At 41.3% G+C, this 20,564-nt stretch overlaps 2 protein-coding genes across 3 annotated transcripts; one reads left to right on the forward strand and one right to left on the reverse strand.

The window, feature by feature from the left end:
* Nucleotides 1-2,958: 2,958 nt before the first annotated feature.
* Nucleotides 2,959-8,781, reverse strand: mpx (myeloid-specific peroxidase). 2 transcript variants are annotated; one of them, XM_035608117.2, is made up of 16 exons: nt 8,657-8,781; nt 8,457-8,522; nt 8,254-8,341; nt 7,889-8,064; nt 7,555-7,687; nt 7,039-7,165; nt 6,742-6,948; nt 6,288-6,651; nt 5,984-6,144; nt 5,636-5,894; nt 5,384-5,554; nt 5,043-5,280; nt 4,435-4,652; nt 4,262-4,299; nt 4,001-4,051; nt 3,800-3,912 (listed from the first exon to the last, which is right to left on the reverse strand). In XM_035608117.2, exons 2-16 carry the CDS (start codon nt 8,518-8,520, stop codon nt 3,904-3,906), a joined length of 2,304 nt encoding a protein of 767 aa, XP_035464010.2. In that variant the 5' UTR covers nt 8,521-8,522; nt 8,657-8,781; the 3' UTR covers nt 3,800-3,903. The 2 variants fall into 2 exon arrangements, with proteins under 2 accessions (XP_035464009.2, XP_035464010.2); XM_035608116.2 differs by lacking the exon at nt 4,262-4,299 and having other exon boundaries at nt 2,959-3,912.
* A 6,300-nt stretch (nt 8,782-15,081) lies between these two features.
* Nucleotides 15,082-19,768, forward strand: LOC118284920 (prosaposin). The gene is made up of 10 exons (XM_035608118.2): nt 15,082-15,227; nt 15,348-15,400; nt 15,698-15,772; nt 17,190-17,312; nt 17,398-17,511; nt 17,635-17,715; nt 18,590-18,776; nt 19,121-19,179; nt 19,265-19,330; nt 19,412-19,768. Exons 1-9 carry the CDS (start codon nt 15,176-15,178, stop codon nt 19,319-19,321), a joined length of 801 nt encoding a protein of 266 aa, XP_035464011.1. The 5' UTR covers nt 15,082-15,175; the 3' UTR covers nt 19,322-19,330; nt 19,412-19,768.
* Nucleotides 19,769-20,564: the final 796 nt, after the last annotated feature.

Here is a 20,564-nt window from a genome sequence, read left to right on the forward strand (position 1 = left end):
CTCTTCTCTGGAAGACCAGACAGACAGACAGACAGACAGACAGACAGACAGACAGTCAGAACCAGCTGTGCTCGGTCACCAAAGTTTTTCACTCATAATTCGTTGGGCTCCCTCCAAGCAGAGCCCTTTTCTTCTCGATGAGGGCAGCTCAGAGACACATCTGCAAGGAATTAGCCAAATTCTTTTGTCCACGTTGCTGGAGTTTTCCTCCGTACCTCATTCCTGGGCATTCAAAAAGAGCTAAAAGAATTTGAACAAGTCCACGTCTGCGTTGCAAAAGAAGGAGGGAATTAAGTGACAAGGCATCAGTCATGTCATACAAAGAGCGGAAAAATAGATCTCCTTCCTTTCATGATGCTAAATTTACCAAAAAACCAACACTACATTTTTTTACGCCTTCACTGAGTCAACATCTGGCAGACGTGCTTGAGATGTGAAGCACATATTTAGGCTGCCAAGGTCAAGATTTAAGACAAATATAGGTATTTTATCAGATTTACTTTTTTCGTAAGTATTAAAACACTCACTGATATGCTGTGAAAACCTTTCTGCAACTTTGGTGGCTCCGTTCTTCAAGGAGTCCTGCTTCAGACAAAGCAGTTTGAACAGGTCTTTTGTTTCTCCAGTTCTGATTTTTTTCATTTAAATATTAATTTTCATGACATCATCATGAGCTCATCGCAGTGAAACAGGACCACACACATCTCTAAAAACATGCAAGGCAATACCTCTCATATGACATTCCTATTTCGTAAACCCCACGAGTGCTACTGATAACATCTCTGCCTCTGTTCATCTCCCTTTCAGCGTTTTTACACTCTTACATTTTCACTCTCACATGTCCTGCTGGTGGATGATTTCCCCCACAACTCCTCTGCAAAAAGCTCAGCTCAGCTCCGCTCTCGACTCAATGACATAAACAGACAATTCAAATATTTTCTCCTCTTTCATAAATACTGGGTTTCCATTACTCTTGGATCACCAAGTTGGGACTTGCACCACACACACACACACACACACACACACACACACACAGTCGGGAGGACTACGTGGCACTCTGCACATGCACTGTAGCCTCTGCAACCAGGAGGAGGAGTGCTTCATCTAGACACAACCCACAGAGCTTTACATTGTGCAGTAACTCACGCAGATGAACTTTTTGTTTTTCACTCCCAGTATCTTTTGACATGCAGGGGAACAGAGATTCCAGTAATCCAGTGACTGTTACTGTAGTGGTGTATATTATAGTGGTGAGTATATATATACTCCTCTATTTACCAAGACACCAATGGAATAAACTGTGGGGGGTTTTAAATCACACTGCATATCAGTTTTGTTTGGTAAAAAGCCAAACTTGAACAGGGAGGCTGATACTGTGCCTGTGGAAAAAAAAATGTGGAAGTTCCTCTGTAAAATTTCAAAACCTGCAATAATTTTTGGTCACTTGGGGGCAGCATAAACACGCTGCAACACACAAGCTATCAGTTACTGAACATCAGCATTATTTATTTTAAATCGTGTTACTGGCCACCACCAGGCAAACATATGTCCAATATTGGCTTTGGTTTTTGCTCAGTTTTTGGTCTACACCAACTCCCGAGGGAAATATCTGGGTTGCTGGCTGCAAAAATGCTCGACTGTGTTCACCAGCTAGGTACTAACTTGGTCTGTCTGCTGTTTTGGTACTGAGCAGCAATTTTCAAAACTTTGAAAAGTTGAAATTATGGACTGGAAAACCAAAACAACCCTATAAATCTTTCTTACATAAGAAGTCACGTGATCCACTTTTGATATAAAAATATTGACTATAGCAACTTGAAGTTTGTAATCGACCGTGAAGCTGTCAACTGCACATCTGTGTCCTATCATTTATTGAGCTTCGACGGTTTTTGGAACAACCTTGACGTTGTGCAGGTTGCCTAATACGTTGTCTCTGAATTGAAATAGAATATTAAAATGTAAGAATCAGATTAATAAGACATCGTACACCTGTCAGATCTCTTCAAAATGTACTGTTCATTTTTGTACTGTAGGAGTTCAGCGGTTAACATTCACTGCTCTGCAAGATTTTGGATCTCTCTCCGTTCCTGTTTGCACGTTTCTTCCCCGTTAACCTCTGTTTCGTTGACGGTCCATTTTTCCTCCTGTAGCGGGAACACATGCAGCCCAGGTGGGCTGGAGAACAGAAGTTAACCACAGTAAATGATAGTGTGTTAGTTCTTCCCACCCACATCCAGTTCATGCTGGGTAGCCTCACAAAAACTTCAACAGGTTTACATCGATGAAGACGATTAATAATGAATATAGCAAGTCAACGGTGCTGCTTTCCCCCCATAAACTGTGAATACAATTTGACATTTGGAAGACGTACAGAAAGTAAGTATGTTAGGCAGAGAAAACAAAAACATTGAAAGACTAGTGGTTCCTTGATGTAGTTTGAAACTTACAATTTGCATGAAGTTGTGGGAGAGAGATGGATTAAAAAGGAATCACTGCAACAAGTGGATTTACAGTCCGCAGCCTGAGACAAGGTCAAAGGTCAGCAATAATCTAAGATGCAGTGCTCAGTGTTTGATCTAGACATATTTAAAAAAACAAACATATTTTCTGATGCAGCATGGTCAAGGCGCATTTTTCAGTGAACCAGTTATGTCACTGCCCCACATTTTGTTTAAAACAGAACAACGGCTCCATCTACAGGTGACACAGAGTTCACGTTCAAATTATATTCAAAGACACGATTGCACTTTGATCTGTATTGTTGCAGTGTTAAAATTAAACTGCACAGTTTTCTACAGATGATCTGCAGTTTGATGCAGATGCTCTGAAGACAAGATATTATATGATTCACAGTTTCCAAGCATTATCTTCCTTCATAATTTTATCATTAGATTCATATTAGTCCATGGAAACACTCCTGATGTCTTGTAAATGAGAACTCATGATCACAACAGATGCTGCAGCTCAGCACACTTAGCTTTTATTTAATGCAAAATACAAAAGGTAGGAAAGTTACGGCAAACGTCAAACAAACCGACCAGAAAAAGCACAACATTTTCAAGGCACACCTACATTTCATCAGTGCATAAAATATTCATAATAATACTGGTAATTCCTTCCTTCAAAAGAATGCTTACTGACAAAAAATTTCGGTCCAATCAATTGCACGCTGTAAGAAAATTTCACGAATGTTTGCTGCAATCACATTAAGCTAATAACTAAAACAATTGTACGTGTGAATCTTTCAGTAACATGTGTACAGTTGTATGGTCTAGTCTGGTCCATTGGTTAAGAGGATAATAATAGTAATATAGAGTCCTAATATTTCAGTGTAGAGAGGGTGAGAATTGAAAACATATTCTAAAGCAGACGGTCGTCATTTGTAATTCGATGGGCGACATTTCAGTCAGAAGTGTTTGTGTCACAAAGGGAAGAGCAGGCGGCCTGAGAAGAAGCTCCTGGTGCTCAGGCCGACGGTCCCGTTGCCGGCCTCCAGCCAAACTTTGTCTCCTGTCTTCAGCCGGAGAAGTGTGTCCCCTGACGACAAGTTGTGACCTCCCTGATTGACCCGGAAACCTTGCAGCACCAGCTTACTGTTAAGCCACAGGTCCACACCTCCAGCACCGATGAAGGACGTGCACAGAAAGCTGAACTGATAGACACCGGGGACGACACAGGTGAACAAGCCCGTCTGCGTGCTGTAGTGGTTCTGGTCATTGTAGATGACCTGGTGGAAATGAATTATTCTTTCTACAGATTGTTTGTACTCGCCCAAGAGGACAGAGAAGGCCGATTGTGGTTGTGTGGCATTGCTGGGGGATGATGGTGGACCAGGAGGGCCTCTTGGACCTGGGTGACCCCGATGACCTCTTCGACCTCGACGGCCTCGTGGACCTTGAGGTCCTACTGGACCTGGAGAGAAACACAAGATCATAATACTTGCAACTTCTGTCAAAACATGCAACATATCACAGTGTACAGTAGAAACTGATCGGCTTACCTCGTTGTCCTGGAGACTCTGCTGGTGCTGAGGGCTCAACTGGGTCACATTCTGTGTATCGAGAACATGTAGAAGTTGAACATATTCAGTCTCATAATTGAAGGAATCTTTTTTTAATAACATGCTTGATGAGTAAACCGTGAGTTGTTACTTTTGGAGTTATTATTACCACCTCACCAAGTGATGTCAAAAAGTTAAGAACAAATGTTGATTCAAGGTGTGCTAAATGTGACTAGTTGTTTGTTAGTGCTTGAAACCGACCTCTGTTCCATTGACTTCATTACAGCTATCACTGGGGCCTGTAACATTAAACACCACACATGAAGGACGATTAAGGTGGTTAGAGAAGGAAAAAATGCACCAGGTTAAATTCAGAATGAGAATCTTCCTCAGGTAAAGAAAAAAGAAGAAGTTTTAATCCAGTGTAGTTTCACCTGAGTTGTCCGAGCAGATTCTCTCCCTCCACGCCGTCAGGTCCACGCCTCGGATGTTGTTGCAGCGGACGAGCCGGTTCTTGCCTGAGATGACGTTGAAGGCGTTATGCGGGACAGACGTGATGCCAGTGTTGTCACAGATGATCTTGGACAAGGTGGCGGAGGACAGAGCAGCTTTCTGTCTCCTGGTGAAGACGCCGGGCTTCTCATGCCACAGCCTGAGAATTTCAAACAGGACGAGATGAAAAGTTGTCACCAAAGTCGTGCATTCACATTTGGTATAAAGCCACAAATCTCAGGCTACTGGGATAATACTTACATTTCTTGAGTTTATAATTAGGTTCCAAAGTGGAACAAATACAGTAGTTATCAAAGGCAAAGTTAGAGCATGTCATTGTTCTGTAGAGGACCACAGTTGTTGCTGCTTACAAGCAAACACTTCTACAAATTAAGTCACCATGCCTCCTTGTGTGTTTTAGGAGGCTAAATCAGTTCATATATTAAGAACATATATTATTGTAATGTTCAACATAAGACTCGGGCTGCACCGAGTGCAGGGGCCACACACAGCACCTAAGATTGTACTGTATCCACACACACATACTGACCTGTCACCCTGGCGGATCCTCTGGAACTGTCTTCCGATGAGACAGGCAAACAGAGGTCCCACTCGGCCGCCCTGGACAAACGGTTCCGCCACACCTCCCATCCAGACATCGATGTTGTCGGGCGAACCGTAGAGCTGCAGCAGCCTTCGGGCCAGATTGTTGTTGTTCAGAACCCGACCGAGCTCCGCCTGGTTCCGGGGCTGAGACAGGCCACACACCCTGCGGTAGGCGTTGTAGCCTGGAGGAGTAAACGACAAGCAAACAAAGAGTGCAATTAAGACAAAGATGAAACATTAGAAAGAACATTAAAAAAAAAAGGTGAATCAGGGTGACTGATGTACCAGGCAAGCCATGGTCACGTCCCCTCTGCATGTTGAGAGAGCCCAGGTCCAAAGCCAGATGCTGCACAAACTGGAAGAGCCGTTCCCTCAGAGCGTCCACCATCATGTGATCCTGAGTGTTCAGTTTGGCAGGACGGCCAATCAAACCACGCAGCAGAGAGTCAACGCCGCCTGGAGAGATCAAATTCAAATTAGGTTGATGTTTTAAGACGCAATCATCGAACGGTGGAGTTTTTTCTCTGTACCGCTCACCCTCGAAGACGATTCTCCAGGGCGTGAAGAAGGCCCTGTACAGGGACACACTGGGGAACCGATTATTCTCCCTGTAGTTTGCATCCAGGCGGGATAAGAATGGCTGGATGGCCAAGTGGGCGAAGCGGTAAGCTGCTGTTGCGAAGACGTTGGAGATGCTGGGGTCAACATTGGGATTGTAGCCGGAGTAAGGGCCTATCTGTGTCCGCACCGCGTTGTCACCCAAAATGTGCGGCAGATAGTCCCTGAACACAAAAATCTGAGCGAGACAGAGACATGTATGTTGAGTGTATGACACACACGCGTGTTGGAGGTGTGAAGGTACACGTGAGAATGTTGATCGACTACCTGTGTGTAGGCGCCCATGATCTTGCGGGACTCCTGGTAGAGTGTCTCACTGTCCCAGTGTGGGTTCAGTCTCTTCAGGGCTCTGGCCAGGCGGTTGTGCTCGCGCATAAACAACGTGTGAATTGACGTCAGAGCGACGTTCTCGTCCACGCGCACATCACCTTCAAGGCAGAAATGCAAGAAACCATAAAAAGACGTTCGTTTTCTCTTCAGATTCACATGTTTGGTACCATGTCGTGTAAATGTTGGCTTGATTAAAATGTCATGAACACAATAAAGTTCTTGAATCCTGAACATGACTTACCTGCAATGAAACAGGGCACCTCCTTGGCATTTGTGTCATTGGTGACTCTTTTGCGAGTGGCACACATCTGGGCCTGGAGGGTACTGAAGGGCAGCAGCTCACGCCCGTTGTCGTTGAACTCAGTATTCACACGCAGCAGGCCGCCGTCGTTAGTGAGGTTGCGAAGGTTGAGGGCGAGCTTCTCCTCAGAGCCGTACACCTGGCTGAGGTCCAGGAAGGCTGTCAGAGCGTTGATCTGCTCTCTCTTGTTGGGCTCTCCGCCGAAATTGTAGGCCGAGTATCCTGTTCCACAAGCCGGGGCCGATCTGAACGCAGGGATGCAGCTGTCTGGGCGGGAGGGCAGACGAGGGTCGCCGGGAGGAATCTGTTTGAATGCAGCGGAGGTTAAAGGTCATGTCACATGAAGGGAACTGTTGAACTGATGAAGACATTTGGGTTTGGGTTTGACACCAACCGGGATGGGGATGCATGGCTCAGTTTTCTCACAGCTCTCGTCGCAGTTCACCCCGTTGCTGAAGGAGCGGATGCTGGGGGAGAAGGGCGTGAAGGTGAGATCGTGGTCATTCCACTGGCCAAACAAGGTCACCATGTGAGTGAATTCTCTGTCGCTGACCACGGCGGCATCTGTTGTGTTCAGGATGTTGTTGGACACCTGTCGCACCTGAGAGTGGGGGACATGTTTCCATTTTGAATAAAACTTTTACGCGTGTCAACATCAGGGTGAGTTATCTGGGATTTTCGAAGTCAGTACCAGTGGGAGCAAGAAGTTGTTCAATGTTCGGTTGTTCCAGCCTTTTGGTTGGGAGATGCCGTCGTCGTATTCAGCAGGCAGCAAGCGGCTGAAGGGGGTGTTGGAGGCTCCGAGGCGAGGGTTTTTTCTAAAAGGCAAACAAGAAACGTCCATGTGTGGAAACGCATGCTTGAGAAATCCCACAGAAGTGTACAAATCTTCTGTGGTGTATGGCCCAAGATGTTCAGCTGCGTTTCACAAGCATGTCCTCTTCATATATATGAGCACCACTGAATCTGTTAAATAAATCAACTGCTTCCTGCTGCGTTTTCATTTATTCAACAACAAAAATTGTTTTTTTCACAGAAACCACAAACAGTACCCGGGGGAAACTTATCCTGGGAAGCAATAAGTCAAAATAGGAAACCAACTCCAAATGTGTCTGCTTACTTGAAATTTAGGTTTCATAGTATTTTTTTACATGCGACTAAAAGATGAGGATGTGGAAAGCAAAACCTGTTGCTTAAAGTTTCTTACAGGTTGTTGCAGAGGCTGGTGATCGTGCGATACTTGTTGACATTTGCTGTGGTGCGGCATTCTGGGACTCTGACTCGAGCTGCACATCCAGTTATCTTGGAAAGATTTGTCAGGTCTTCTTCACTGAGCAGATCTGAAAAATGCGAAAGACACATTTCATGTACTCACAGTGCGTGTGCTTGTCTGCCAACCTGACTTGTCTGTATCTCAATGACAGCTTTGTAAAGTGCTCCACTATGACCATATTATGAAACGGCAGATCTCAAAGCCTCGATCAAAACCAGCACAAGCTGTCTCTCAAACAGAGTCAGCACTGTGTGCTGCCTTGTCTGACCTGTTGCGTTGAGTGAGCGCTTGTGCCGATGATGCACCCTCTCCTGCAGCAGACGGAGGGTTTGAGCCATGTAGTCCGCAGATCTCACGGCTGAGCGCGTTTCACCCCGGGGTTGCTTCAGGAGGCGGAGAGCATCGTGAGGCCTCACCACCTCCTTGCGGACTCGCCTCAGACTCCTGAGGGTGAAAAAGTCCTACTATTGAACAATCAAGTCCAAACTGTTGTCCTGCTCAGAGGTTCTCTAACTTTTTCTTACAATTACTGGGGTGCAAAAAGATTGTAATGAATGACTTGCCTATGAAATTGTCCTTCAGAATATATGTGTGCTGTATAATTAATGTGACAGAAAAATGATATGAACTCACTCTGCTCTGGAGTAAAAATATGCATCGTCCACAATTTTCTTTGCCTGCTCAAAACAGTTTTGAAGGAGAGAGCTGCCGAGATGTTCTCCTGCAAAAAAACCCACAACAACACATTTATCAAAAGAATTGGAAAATTAAAAGTGATACAAAGGCATATAAACGTGAATTAGGATCATGTCTTTAGTATGAAGGATGCAGCCTACCTGTTGGTACGGAGTGAGCGGGCACCAGGCCGAGGCCCACCACAAGAAGAACAGAGAAAAGCATCTCTGAAACAAATGATCAAATCAAAGTCAGAATAAAAAATTTAAAAGTCAAAAGGCATGCAAAGAAATAGCACTGTGTAAGATCAAATTTCCATTGTGTCCCTGTAAACCCCCCCAAAAAAGGAAAATCTCATTACCAGTGTCTGCGAGTTTTCCGGTGAAGCTGGAAGAGCTGAAGTTGTGATGCGAGTGTTGTTGTGTCTCTTGCTGCCACCGTCCTTATATACACAAAGGCCTCGCCCCAGGGTTGTCCAGGTGAAGCTACTGTCGGTAAAGAGCAGTTCCTTCTTCCTCCTCCTCTCTGTGCTAAAGGAAATCCTTCATTAATTGCTGGTCACTGTTTCTGTCTGTCCAATAATCAATAAACTGCCATTTTCAGTATTTTTGTATAAATCTATTTAGATAAACTTTTAAAAAAAACTCATTATACAATTTATATCAATGTGGTTAAGCAGCATTTTTTCTAATTTTTTTTTTCATCATTTTTCTTCAAGCCTTATGTTTGTGCATATCGTACACGTGTCCATTTTCACAACATAATCTAATACAACCAGGTCTAGTCAAAGTCTCAATAGGGTAACAGATATTACCTTTGATTTGATTTTAAATACTTTCCTTTAAATACTCAATGCATTTTATTCAATTATTCATATCAAACATTAGATATATTGAAGAATAATTAAAGAGCATAGGAGATGAGTATAGTAGTTTTGTACTGAGTGACTTTTGCACTTTCTACATGTTTATAAACAAGGTGTAAGCAGTTTCTTACATTTTGACTATATTTTACATAACTGATTTCCTCTAGGAGAAATTTATGGTTGCAGGAAAATAATGATGCTTCATTAATGCACTTTTATAAAGAGTATTTGGGGAGTTTTCTTGTGCTTATGGCTGATGGCCTACAATGATGTAATGTAGAAACCGATAACCTTGAGCAAGTCTTTGAAAAAAAGGAAGAAATTCACACTCGTTCAGGAATTTAAACATTATTTAACTCTTAAATTAAAAGGAAGAGTTTATCCGTATTTGGCCTCTTAAGGAACAACGAATCCATAATCACAGATTAAAAAAGACCAATTTTTCTTTGGCAGGTTGAAGATAAGAGCAGTGCTGTATTAGCTCAAGGTGTTTGCCACAGAGCAACAAACTGTAGGTAAATAAGTAATAGTTTGTACGTGTGCGACATTGTCTCGTAATGAGGAAAAGGAAAGACGGAAATACCGTAAAACATAATTTTGAAATGAAACTGTACGTGCTTGGCTGTGGAGCCCTGTGGATGCTGTATATCCAAAGAGGTCATAAAATTGTTCATTATAACAACACAGGAAACAAAGGTACGGGGAAACCCAGCTGCTGATAAAAAGACAGAGATAAAATAATTGAATTACATTCACGGAAGAAAACAAAGTTCATCTATGAAAAAAAAAGAAGCCAGATCCCGGACGGTGGATCGCTTATCCCACTGACCAATTGACAAAATCCCTTGACCGTTATTTCAACTAGGTGACATGTAAAGATTGTTTACAGAAAATTGGACATTATAAATTATTGATTTATTTATAATCTTAGTGTGCAGACAACCTCTGCTTTTTGTGTCCTGCACCGGAACCTGACTGGGTTAACTAAGATGTTAGATGTGCAACAGTGTGGTTTCTTTCTCGAAGCAGACACAATGACAAAGGTCGACCATCATACATTTGCATTTCCAGTCTATCAACAGCATGTTCTCGCTTTAAAGTAGCAGAGCTTTACAAAAAAGGAAATCTGAACAAAGTTTCTTGCACAGCGTTAATTCTTACAGAGCGTTCCCCGTGTTCAGTTTGTCTGCGTGTTGTCAAAGGTCACAGGTCACTTTTCTGTCAGCGCATACTAGAGTTTGCAACATCCACAGGAGAATTGCACTAGACACGTCCAGTTGCCTCGTTCAAGGAAGTAAAAAACAAAAAAAAGCAGAAACAGACAGTAATGGCTCAAACGTTGTTAGTCAATCTGAGGCTTTAGCAACAAATCACATTTCATCAGTGGGTTTGGTTCGACAGCTGCCACTCTCATGTGTATTTGGGAAATTCTGTTTTAAAAATCAAGCAACCAGTCTGCACTGTCCTCGACATGTGAATTGTTGACAATAGATAAGAAGTTACAAACAGCGGGTTTGGTTTGGCACTTGTTGCCCATCGCGTGAGCTGCAGCAGCTTCAACAATGCTGGTAATTATTGTAATTCCCCAAGTCCAGGAAGCAGAGTTGTTCTGGAAAATGGGTCTGTGAGTCAGTTAGTGCATGCAGTTAATGATGAACACTGACTTGGTATAGAAAGTTGAATAACCTCTCTGTCAGATCTTGTCTCTTTTACGAACACTTATAAGGAAACAATAATTTAGGTCAAAAAAGTAGTTACAACATGCAGGAAACTTGTTTCATGTATAACAATTGACCTGAGAGTAAGGTCAGCAACTGGGCTATTTTGATTTTGTAAATTGATTTTCAAAGAGGAAGATGAGGCTATATCAACCACATTCACACATTTCATTTTTTTTCCACTAAATTAAAAAACTACAATTACAAAGAGGAACCTTCTTGTTGCAAGGCAACAGCACTAACCACTGCATCACCGTGCTGCCCTGCTGTAATGTCGCAGATGTTAAAAGAAAATAATTTGTAATTGTGCATCATTAGTGGGTCAAAACACCTCATTTTGTTTTGGAGGGTAGTATTTGCGATAGGGATGAGGTTGGCATCCTCCTCATTTTTGTATTCTTTTTTTTACAGGAAAAAATATTACAGAAACCTTTTCACAAACACATGTCGCCTGGAGAAAATGTTCTCTATCTCTATCTTTCATGGCCTCCACCCTGCAGTGACAGAACAGATACACTCAAAGTGAACTTTATTTGGCAATGGTTTCAGGGAGGAAACTTTCCACCTCAGGACCTTTCAACATCTGGACATCTGTTTGCCGCCATTCCCTTCAAATGTCACAGACGCACAGAGAGCAGACATTTGGCTGAATCTCAGAAATGTTTGTCAGATAAACACACGCACATCGGATTACTCAGTGATTCCTTGGCAAAGAGCTCCAGATAACAAAAGGGCATCAGCATCTCTTTGTCTTGTGCGAATTATATACGGCAAAAGTAATTCCCCTGGGGCTTGTTCCTAAACTTGCCAACTGTATCAGAAACTCCGAGTCTGGGGGAAGAAGCTACGCACAGATCGCAAAGCTGATTTCACAAGCCAAACAATAGACAAGAAAAAAAGGACCAACTTGAGGGGGAAGAAACTTGCGATGGAAATCTCAATGTGTGATGGAATCTCACCTTCTACTATTGTGACAACAGGTATTTGGTTTTGGTTAATGACTCCTATTATTAGTCTCTGTCAGCACATCTCAAGTCTGTTTTTTACTTCCTCATATGTGTTGGGCCACTCACGTCGCTATATGCTCACCAGGAAGTAATGCAACAGAAAGATCAATCCTATCCACATCAACCTTTATTATGTGAGTGTATAGTACAAAGTTTCAGAGAGATACAGTGAACTGAGACCTGCTGCAGACTTGGATTTCTGGAAGGACCTCACTTTGTCCACTGCAAATTACTGGTCGTAAAGATAAGTCATCATAAGTCATCAAGACATGCTCGGGAAAACAATAAAACACACTTTGCATGGCATTGTAAGAAGTCAGACTGGTTTGCTCCTAGATAGTTCTCGAGACATCAATTAAACAGTAAATAAATCATTACACCCCATGTAAAAAGACTGCATCCTTATCCTTTATGCATGATGACAATAAAGCGTAAACTAAAAAGGAGCATCGGAGAAGGAGCGATGTTATCATACATCAGAAACACATGTGTACTCTGTGCAATGGCTATGTCAGGACATCTCAGACTCAACTCATCAGATGCAGCGATATTTTATTTACCAGCTGCTCAATGTTAACATGTGACACGCTTTGTTGCCCAACCAGGGAACACCAGACATGTCGGAGGAGTTTAGAAACACTGAACCTTACATGTGGGTTATGAATCTAACCAGTTAGTTTGACTGACTCTCTAGTGCACTTATTTTACACATTTGGATCATTTTCATACAATTTTCTTTACGTCTAAAGGATTTATATTCAAATGCAATTGTCACAAAACGTGTACATGGAGGCAAAGCAAGCAGGCCCCAACAAGGTTGATGTTAAAAGCACATTATGAATGATTCCTTTTTCAAATAATCGATGTCCTGGCCGAATATTTCCGCCTCAGTATATTTTTAGCACCCGTTTCAGGACGTTCCCCAAATGGATGATAACAACAACTACAATAAAAAAGATCTCCAATTATGATCATACCTAATGAAAAGGGAGAAGTTGTCAGACTGGACATGTTGGTAGATCTGTGACACACCAGGCAGGGCAGTGGCATCTCACTGGGTTGTGGAGGCGCTTCCCATGACAACTGCATAATAGCACGGATTAACTTGTTAACATAATGAAAAGAATGTAAAGGCGAAGCAAACAGGGAAAGCTGGTAAAGTATTAAATTAGTTTCTCAGGCTGGACAAGCACAAACAATAAAGTTTTATATAATGCATAATCAAGAAGAACTCAAATCCCCTGCAATTTCTAGCGAACCAACGTGAGGTGCCTCGATCCTGTTACCGAGGGAGAGGAACACGAACACGGCATCTCCGGAGGAACTGAACAGTGGGCCTGAAAAAGAAGTTGAAAGTAAATGAATCCGTCTGATCTGAACAATCACTTCAAACAGCTTTAAAAAAAAAAAATCAAGTCAGCACTTCAAGCACTAAATTATTTTAGGAAATCCACTTGCAAGATATTGTCAGTCCTCGATAAACGGTCAGGAGCAAAATGTTTTAGAGAACAAAAACTATAAAACCCTGAGCTGGCAGATAAAAGTGTGTGTAAATGATGAAACTGTTCAATTTGCAGACAGAGTAGAGCAAGGGTCAGCATTTAGACTAAACTTAATTTGTTTCAGGGTTGATCACTGGGGGGTCACAGACCTGTAAGTTGCAAGTGTTTCATTAGGCTGGTAGTTTGATGGTTGTACCTGGTGGCAGATGTCACTTGGACTACTAGTTACAGCAGCTTATGGTCAAAGTACAACCGCAATGCAACAAAATGTAATTTCTCATCGCGGATAAACACATCACGTGGACACCACAGCTTCCTCAAATCTGACTTGGGTTTTGACTAATGCAACATGGTTCCACATTTCCCAGGACCCATGTTGTCATGTCTTCAAAATGTGTTCCGTTTACAGTACGGCCACGTAGACGCTTGAAAAATTATTTTTGTATTTTATTAGGTCGAGATTGTGTTTTGTGAACAACGTTATGACGAATTTAATTAAATTAAACATCAAAACAAAAGTGTCAATAATAAATAATTAATCCGGGGCATTTTTGCAATTTTCAAACCAATTTTTGTATTTTGAAGAGAACTGATATAACAGAGAGAGAGAAAAGTCAAAAAGAGACAAACAACCTTTTGTGTTTGTATTTCAGTAGCCATCTGTGACTTAATAGGCATCTCAGAGGTTGGGCTCGTCACGGAAGCAAATTTACATGGAACAAAGTGAGAATGTTTGGTGAGAACAACAACGGAAGCCTCATTCCGAACAAAGACGTCTTAAGCTGAGGGAGAGGCATCTGTGAATGTCAACGCAGTCAGTCAAACTGAACGGGTACAAAGAATGATTTTCTAGAAACACGTTAAAAGAAGTTCAGGTAAGGGGTCAGGGGCAGGCGCGACTAATTGAGTTGTGTAATGGAAGAACCAGGTGTGTCCCAAAGGAATTTGTTGGCCCCAGGCCAAAGGGACCTGGGGGGGGGGGGGGGGGGGGGGGGGTTGTGGATGTGGTTATGGATAAAACAAACAACAATAACTATCAGTTTCACGCAGGAATCCCCCTGTGGAGTCCAGTGTTTTGTCCATGGGACAGGAAGTGTCATGTACCCCAGTGCCTTATGTGTCTTTAACACTCGGAGAGTAAAATGGCCAATGTCCAAAAATGTCCATATTTAAAAAGAAAATCTAAACAGTAGAAATCCTATTTGCTGGAGTATTTGTTGATACAGTAAACTTTCTTAGAGAGATGATAGGGTGGTTTTAAGGGATTTCATTTGTCCCGTTACTGTTTCTCGGGACGGAAGCTAAGATTAGAAAATGAGTCTGTGGCGTCGTGAAACAGTTATCCAGCTTCAGTTCGGACACAGTCGGTAGTTTACATAGAGTATGAAACAGTTTTAAAGTGAGCGAGACCAACGAGAGAACACTCATTGTCATGAGATACTGCTCAGTGGGTCGCATCTACAAAATAAGATATAAAACATCAAAGTATGTCTTAGAATTGACTGTTGGGATTTACAAAACTATGTATTCCTAATACATCTACAGTATATCTGCAAACATCTCTCAAATGAAGGGTGTCAAGTTTTTGCACCTTTGTTTGAGGAACTGAATATGAAACTCAACTAATATTAGCATATCGAGAGAGAAAGAAAAAAATGTTCTTATCAAAGAATTTTGGGCTTTTTTTTTTTCAGATTCTGGTCGGTGGGGGACGTGGGTCATGTGAAAGACACACTGCACTTGCAGTTCCCTGCACAGATCTGAGTTTGGAAGACACTCGACTAGAAGATGGCCTCGCTCAAGTTCGTGTTGTTTCTCTCCGTTGGTCTCCAGGGCTTTGGTAAGTCAACGCAAATTGTATCCATTGTAATAAGATGACAAAATGAATTCCAGAAGCGGAATATCAAAAAAGTCAAGCGATGAGATGAACCACATTAATGTTGAACATTCATCCCTGCAGCTCTGACTTCGAGTGCCGCTGGTTTGCAAAGTGTCCCAGACGCCACGAGACTCGTAAGTGATGATTCTTCGCTTCTTGTAACAAATATACATAACATCTTACTGATTCAGAGAGATGGTTTATGAAAAACTTTGGTACATTTTAAACACCATTGTTCCATTCTAAGAGAAAACCTGTAATAATTAAGAGAAACCTGAGATTTGGAAGTTCCTAGAAAGACTTTCCGATGAAGCCACAAAAAAATGAATTTCTTGAAATTTTTCTTTTCTGACCACCAGAATGAAAGTGAGTTAATAAGTTTAATTATATCTTAATTATGTGACTTTGTATTATGTGATCTTTGTACTCAGACTGGGGACGTCTGCCAGGACTGCACCCAAATATTTGAACTCCTTGAGGACCTGCTTTCCAGTAAAGACCTGGAGGTGAGTTCAACAGCTGAACACCAAACAATTCATATTTGCAAACTGATAATGTTAGTGCGTCCATTTTCATAATTCTAGATCGAAATACACACTCTGCTCTCCGGAGCACTCGCCAAGATCTGCGGTTGAAGAGTTTTCATTAAGTAAAAAAAGTCCACCTGTTCTTTTATCAGTTGAAGCACGTTCTCCACATTCAGTCATGCATACTGTGAGATGCAAACATGTGATTAATAGAAACGTTGTTTTTCTACCCCTACAAAGCCACTTCCCATTTTTTGTGTCAAAAGAAAACTGAAATGAAAGTTTGTTATTCTTGCCTGAACTCAAAGATCCCTTTTCTCTCATCTCAAAGGTTCTGACTTTTACCTCTGCTTTCTAGTGAAATGCAGTAAATTGGGTTTATACTAAGCTCTGTGAAGATACATTATATTTATCAATTTTAATACACAAACACAAAGTGCTTCCCTGGGCAATGTTTAAAAGTACACATAAAAAGGGGAATCACATTAATCATTCTACAGATGAATAAAAGATGCTAAAGGTTCTATTAAAAAAAATTTGATTGAAAGAATGAATAACTTATGTTATATTAGAAACTATATGGATGGATTTCATCTTAAAAGCATGGAAACTGTCAGATGTTTCAGTTTTTAAAAAAAGTTTAAAGAGGAAGTTAAGTTGTTTTTAACATTTTTCACCACCACTGCGCCATAATGGCAGCAGAAAAAACTATATCACATTTCAATGTAAAAACTGTCTTCTTAGAAAGAAAAAAAAAGGTCTTGTGTAAATGTTTGGTTATATTTCAAAATATCACTCTTTGTAACAGTGGCGCAACTTCTACCATTTTTGTTACCACCAACGATAGTGGGAACGGCCGAGGTTGGATTTTGAATTCAGTTACGTCGTCAGATGTTCTTTAGACGGCTTCACTGTCATGTCACGGAGAGTGGCATTAAATGTAATCCATTAAATATTTAACAAACTCTGTCACTATAAAAAATAATTGAGTTTGTATAATTTATCTAAGTGTATTAAAACTCAATTATTAATACATGTTTCTTTATCCGATACCTCTTATGCTACGCAGCATACACTTTTTTTACTGTTATTTTTTCATCTCTGGTTTTTACTTTCTCCTTTTCTAGCATTATATTACTTTTTCCTTTATCTTATCTACAACCTCATCACATCTCTTTTAGCATTCAATCATCTTTATTTTATCTTAGGGTGAGGGTTTCACATTGCTTGTATTCTTTAAAGCACTTTGTATTGCATTGTTCACATGAACAATGCAATACAAAGTGCATACAATGAAGGCTACACTGCTACAGTTCTGTGACTATATGGTTGGCGGATGAGGAGAATGTTGCACCTCTCCTAAAGTAAAGGATGTCTTGTCTCCAATCTGCTGTAGAAAAAGATGATAGATGGCTTTGAGTCTCTGTGCGACCACCTGCCTGCCGCTACTGCCAGACTCTGCAGAGAGGAGGTGGAGAAGATGCTCCCAATGGCCATCAGCTTCATCACTGGAGTCGTAGTAAGTTCAAGGCTGGATTCACCCACAGGACTCAATTACTGCGTGAGTTCAGACGGCTCAGCTTTTCACATCTTGTACTCTGCAGGACCCGGCGGAGGTCTGCAAAATCATTGGGCTCTGCGGCTCCTGTGACAAACAGGAGAAGATGCTCAGCTACTTTGTGAAGGAGGCCCTTCAGGCTGCCGTGACAACTGAAAATGTCAGTTAAGGACGACGCAGAGCGGCACATTGGAAAGAGAATACTATTGTTTCTTTGGCAAAATGTGATGTTCCTGTTCTTGTGCTTTCTGCTTCCTTTGTTGTGTTTGTGTCGGTCCACCAGGGGCAGCCCGCAACACAATGCTCCTTCTGCATTTTCCTTCTCAAGACGTTGGAGGACCTGCTGCCTAAAGACAGGACAGAGGTGAGTCACACCCGTGCAAGTGAACAAACACAGTATTTCTTTGTGCTGCACGCAGACGTCTGAATGCCAGCAGACGACAGTGCGCACCACAAGGTGCCTGCTCATGTTTTACATCCTGCTCGTCGACAGTGTGGTGCCGTGATCGAGCTGGGGGGGATGTGCCATGTTTTTCCCTCCTCCATAAAAAAACATTTCCAAACCTCAGGGTGGTACTTAAAATATAAGTGAACTCGGTGTCCCCGTGGATAACCCGGAACTCTCAACATCAAACTGCAAATATTTATCTCATTGCTTCACGCTACTCTTTCGGATACTGCTTGCATTATGAAAAGTCAGTGCTGCTGAGAAACTATTGTGGACAAAAGGATTATCTGAACTTGAGTTCTACGATATGATATGATACAATACACTTTATTGTCTCCGTGGGGAAACTTGTCTCGACTCAGGGCTGCACAGATAATGCCTCCATAGTTACGAACAATGATCACACTAATATTTAAAAGAGCAACAAAAAACAATAGACATCAGTTATACCATTACACATGGCGTATTGCACACAACCCTCAAGCATCCATGTTTAAAAGTTTGATGGCAGTGGGATGTTTACAGTGGGCAACTGTGTCTTCTGAGGAATGTTGCACAAATGTGAAAACTTAACGGCATCGCAGGGTTAAAAAAAAGTTTTCACAATTACTTGAGATTTTTCTTATATTTAAACTCTATTCCATATACTGTATTAAGTTTCTTCGGCTTTAATGAGTGCGTTCTAGTCGTTCAAACACACAGATGTTGTCAGGAGAACGATCTGTCCTGCACAACACTGCAGGTCCACGCTCATTCTATCCTCTGCTGTACCTCCTCGCTGCTCTTGCAGGCCGTTGTGATCAAGCTGCTGGAGGAGATCTGTCACATTGTGCCTCGCACCTACCGCGACCAGTGTGAGGGCGTCATAAGCACGTACGGCAAGATGGTGCTGGACGCCATCATGAGATACGCCACGCCGAAGGCCATCTGCTCTCTCATCCACCTGTGTAAAGGGCAGGAGGCTGCGGCTCTCGCAGGTCAGTCCACCTCTGTGCCTGTGGAGTCAGCACGGCTGCAGCTGAGGGGTTTTTATTAATTAGGGATAATAAAAGCAACAAAAAACTGGACTTCACACGCCAAAACTACAGTGTAAATAATAACTTTGATAATGCCTCTGTTACATTTATGTATCTCAGTAATAAACCAAGTCTGGTTCGAATGGTGCACTAATTTAATGACACAAAACAGAGGACATTTGCTCATATTTTCCAGGAAGGCTGAAAACAGAAAATGTATATCCTTAAAGGGGAATTATTAATCAATTATGAGAAAGAAATAATAATCTGTCTTTTGACAATTCAATAACCTTTTCCATTCTCAGACCCATGCACTTGGACAGCATACAGGTGCAGAGACGTCAACACTGCCCTCCGATGTGGAGTAAGTGATCGAGTTGTAAAGTTGATTAACTGGTGAAAGTTCAGTGGTGATCAGATTTTACTTACATCTACACGTTGCTCCACAGACTTTATTCTACTGTCAGAGATTTGCCTGGAGGCCACTCGAAGACAACATGCTCTAAAAATCTGAGGTGGGTGGAAATTTGTGACAATTCTGTGTAAAGATTAAATGAATAGGCATTAACAATATCTGTCCACACTGTCCTTTACAGGGTGGGAGTGAACATGTGAGTCATCGTCGGTGCCTCCAGGAACGACCAGGAAATATTTCTCAAACAATGATCACATATTGATTAAATATTTGGCCACAAGCTCAAGAAATCAAAAGATCAAATGTAAACAAAGTGACAATAGTGTTCTGTATACTTGCCAATTTTTTATATTTTTGAATTGCGACTTTAAATTAGATTTTTGTACTCACTCATTTCTATTCCATATTACAATTTTTTTTTTTAATAAAGTGTCTTTTTGATGACCTCAGGAGAAATATCCCAATGAATATTGTTAAATGATGTGTGTATAATATGGGCTTTGATTAATTTTCCCATTAAAGAAGCTTTTCAACAGTATTCAGATTTGTTTATAGAGAACTCACCGTATGTGACTATCATATAATAGCATATCAAAATATTTTTTTACGTGAGAGCTTTGTATTCACAAATCTAACTCTCAAACCTGATGACAAGCAAATCAAATATGACTTCAGTCATAACATGTCCTAAACTTGAACTCTTGCATCTGAGGTTTCAAAAGTGAAACCTCAGTTGTTGTCATGTAGAGCCGCAACAGTTAATCAGGTAGTAATGGATTACTAAATTCATCACCAACTATTTTGATAATTGGTTCAAGTAGTTTTTATGAAAAAAAAAGTAAAACATTTCTGATTTCAGCTTATTAAATGTGAATATTTACTGGATTCTTTGCTCCTCTATGACAGTAAACTGAATATCTTTGGTGTGTGGACAAAACAAAACATCATCTTGGAGTTTGGGGAAACACGATCAACAGTTTTCACCATTTTATCAATTATATCAAATAATCGATTAATTAAGAAAATAATCGTCAGATTAATCCATTTATCCATTAATCGAGAAAATAATCTTTGGTTGCAGCCTTATTTTCATTCAACAGAAACTCTTACTCAGCTTACTCAAAAAATAGCAACAGGCCTAATTTATGTCTTTTAATTGCATATAACATTCTGATTGATTTGGAAAACACAGATTTAACACAAACAAACCAATAAACTGAATGTGATCAAATAGGCTTATGAATTTGGAACAAATTCAATTTATTGATTATAGAAGCGTAAATCTAGTTATTGTGTATTTGAAACACATTGGGTTTATAACAGCTATTACATAA

The sequence above is a fragment of the Scophthalmus maximus genome, chromosome 20 (assembly GCF_022379125.1).
Source record: "Scophthalmus maximus strain ysfricsl-2021 chromosome 20, ASM2237912v1, whole genome shotgun sequence".
In the NCBI taxonomy this organism is placed as follows: domain Eukaryota; kingdom Metazoa; phylum Chordata; class Actinopteri; order Pleuronectiformes; family Scophthalmidae; genus Scophthalmus; species Scophthalmus maximus.